The 2,996-nt window shown below is 34.5% G+C and overlaps 1 protein-coding gene across 1 annotated transcript in view; it reads left to right on the forward strand.

Annotated features, from left to right (window-relative positions):
• The window catches only part of LOC107704950 (UPF0454 protein C12orf49 homolog), a 4,501-nt gene extending 3,664 nt beyond the window's left edge, over positions 1–837 (forward strand). Inside the window, exons 4-5 of the mRNA XM_016508033.1 lie at positions 498–611; positions 754–837. Coding sequence (XP_016363519.1) covers positions 498–611; positions 754–837 — 198 coding nt within the window. The remainder of the gene's footprint in view (positions 1–497; positions 612–753) is intronic.
• Positions 838–2,996: the final 2,159 nt, after the last annotated feature.

Consider the following 2,996-nt stretch of genomic DNA (forward strand, 5'->3'; position numbering starts at 1 on the left):
GAGGCTGAAAACACCGGAAGCTTCAGTAGGCCTATGTGTAGTAAATGAAACCGCATGTCTGCGCCATTAATTTCCAACGAGGGGCGGACAGGGGAAAAAAATTCAGGCTGGGAAATCTCACACTCGTACACCCACAACAAATTCTGAAACATGGACAGCCCTATTTTTTGTATGGACCTCACATAAAAAAGGTTTAAATCCTTAGGTTGGGGACATAATTAAAAGTTCTCTCATGAACTGCACCTTCAATTCCATTTTTCTTTTCAGTCTCTTTATTTTTGCCCAGATATCTATCTCTCTCATGACTTTAATACTCAAGATTGAACAAAACTATACTTTCTAAATTGCCTACATGTCAAAATTAGTACATCACTACAATATCTTTATAGAAAAATCCTAGTGTCACCTAACTGGAAAACAAAATTAGGCCACTTTTTTCTTTGGAAACTCCCCTCTGACATGAACTCTGTCTCTCTCTCCTGCTGTCTTCCCATCAGCAGCCTCTTTTGGAGCATTTTCTAAACCGAGCAGCAGAAGGGTTCCAGAACCTCTTCACCGCTGTGGAAGATCATTTCGAGTTGTGTCTTGCCAAGTGTCGTACTTCCTCACAGGTGAGCATCATTCACTCTGAACGTTTCGGCTTCAAAAATGAAAACAGTCTGCTTAAACTTAAGTATTTCACGTTGATGCCAGTCAATCAAAGCTGTTCACCATGTCATGTTTTAAATCACACTTGCTGTTGTCTTGTTTCAGAGTGTCCAACATGAAAACACCTACAGGAACACGCAGGCAAAGTACTGCTATGGCGAGAGTCCACCAGAACTGCTGCCTATATGACTCTGTTTGCCAGCGAACCGGCTTGGAATAATGAAGGAGATTTCTTGCAGGTCTTCTCAGGGAGGCCAATAAATGAACAGTAATCTGAGTGCACAATCATAAAGACTTGAAAGAGACTTTACACTGCATAAGTGCGTAGTATCCGTTTTTACCTCATCAGTGACTAACATCTGGTCAAAGACTCCGCCCATTTCTTTTTTTCCGCTTATGCTAAGATTAGGCCACTTTTTTGGTAACCCGGCTAATTTTATCTTTGGGTGGGATTCCAGAAGGAGTCATTGTGTTGTTGCTTCATGCTAAAAACACTCATGGAAAGCACCTCAGACAATTTGACAGCACCCCTCACACCCAGGGTCTGTGTGAGCTCAGATTTATGTTTGCGACATGCATGTCAACTACTATATGTTAATTTAATAAAGTAAATGTGATTTTCTGTAGCTTTACAATTGAGGATGTTTCTGTCATTCTAGACTTCTCTAATTATACAGAACGTTTTGGGTTAAATACAAGGTCATTTGTGGCATAATATGGGTCTTAAAAAGTTTTAATTTGCTCTTCCACTAATTAAGGCCTTAAAACATCTTAAATTGGAGCAGAAAGTCTTAAATTCATAAAGCCAATGTATTACATATTAATGTCTGTATTTTTGTCTTGTTTTCCAATACAAATATTTAAATATTCTTAAACCAGGATATATTTACTTCAGATGCAAAATGAAGATCTGTAGTTTTGTTTTTGTTTTTTAGAAGTTTATTCTTAAAAAAATAAATAAATATATGTTGATGGAGTATGAAACCTCTGTTTTTTCCTTTGAATTAAGTTGATTTGACCAAGCAGACATTTGATATTTAACAGATAATTCACTTCATTTTGATAAATTTGTCAGAAAACAAATAATTCATAAGTCATTTTTGCATCTATCTTGAGATATTTTTAGACATTTGAACTGGAAAATAAGACAAAATATACTGGTGACAAATAACTACATTTTCATTTATTAATTTAAAACAGCAGTCCTAACACAAATTCGAAACATTACTGCAACCACCTTTTTCCCCACAATTTCTTCAAAAGCATTTCAGTGATAATTCACATTATGCCACAAATGCTGCTAATTCACATGCATTTCTAGAATTTTTTTTTTACAGAATTTATATTAAAAAAAAAAGAAAAATGTTTCCCTCAAATGTACTTAGGCTTAAGGTCAATTGCGCTCTCTTGAATGTAATTGATATTTGGCCTAATGTGAGATTTTACAGGAAATTTCATTTATTATGAAAGTGAAAGTATAAATTCACTTGAACATTTAAACGGTCCATTGCTCACGTATCATTGTCAAGTTTCAGTTCCAATTTAAGAGATGACCCATAACTCTTGAAGGGAAGGGGATCTTTGTTGGCACATCTTAAAATATGAACGTAGAAATAAGGAAATACGTCATAATATGGCTTACGTTACATGAGAACGAATGCTGCCATATTTGGCTTTATGTTTAACGTCTTTTGGATTAGATGATTAGATGCCTATACTGAATTTCTTTCAGAACAAGAATAAGCACGGTTAAAGTTTCTTTTACTCTTTCCAAAAAGCCATTAATGTGTATGACAATGTCAGTAAACCATATGAGTGTAAATGCACCTCCAAATACTGGTGTACTGTTCGGTAAACATAGTTTTCACACAACAGCCAAAATAAAGAAGCCACTTGGGGATACACGCCTACTATTAACCAATTAATCATCCTGATCATTCCAAAAGAAAAAAAAAACATCTGCATTGAAATTAGAAAATTAACAAGCTTCTTCATGGCCACATATGACATTTTGATTAATGACGGTCACTGGAGACTATAGTATTACACCGCAGACTTAGCAATAAGATCGAGTCAACCACCTGCTTCCTGCTTGTACAATTAACATTCGAAGGATTTTACACACGGCTCCTAGAATTTGTAACAAAATTGTTATTGTTGTATTTTATTGACAATATGTATGAAGTAATATTAATAGAAATACTATTTGTAATGTTAAACATGGTGGCAGTATTTTTTACTGCAATAGCACAAAAATGCGCTATAAAATTTTAAATTGCATTAAATTATGAATGATTATAAATAGCTTAAGTATTATGATACAAAATATTTACAAAGTAACAAATATT

The sequence above is a fragment of the Sinocyclocheilus anshuiensis genome, unplaced genomic scaffold, assembly GCF_001515605.1.
Source record: "Sinocyclocheilus anshuiensis isolate Anshui unplaced genomic scaffold, SAMN03320099.WGS_v1.1 scaffold117, whole genome shotgun sequence".
NCBI classification, from domain to species: domain Eukaryota; kingdom Metazoa; phylum Chordata; class Actinopteri; order Cypriniformes; family Cyprinidae; genus Sinocyclocheilus; species Sinocyclocheilus anshuiensis.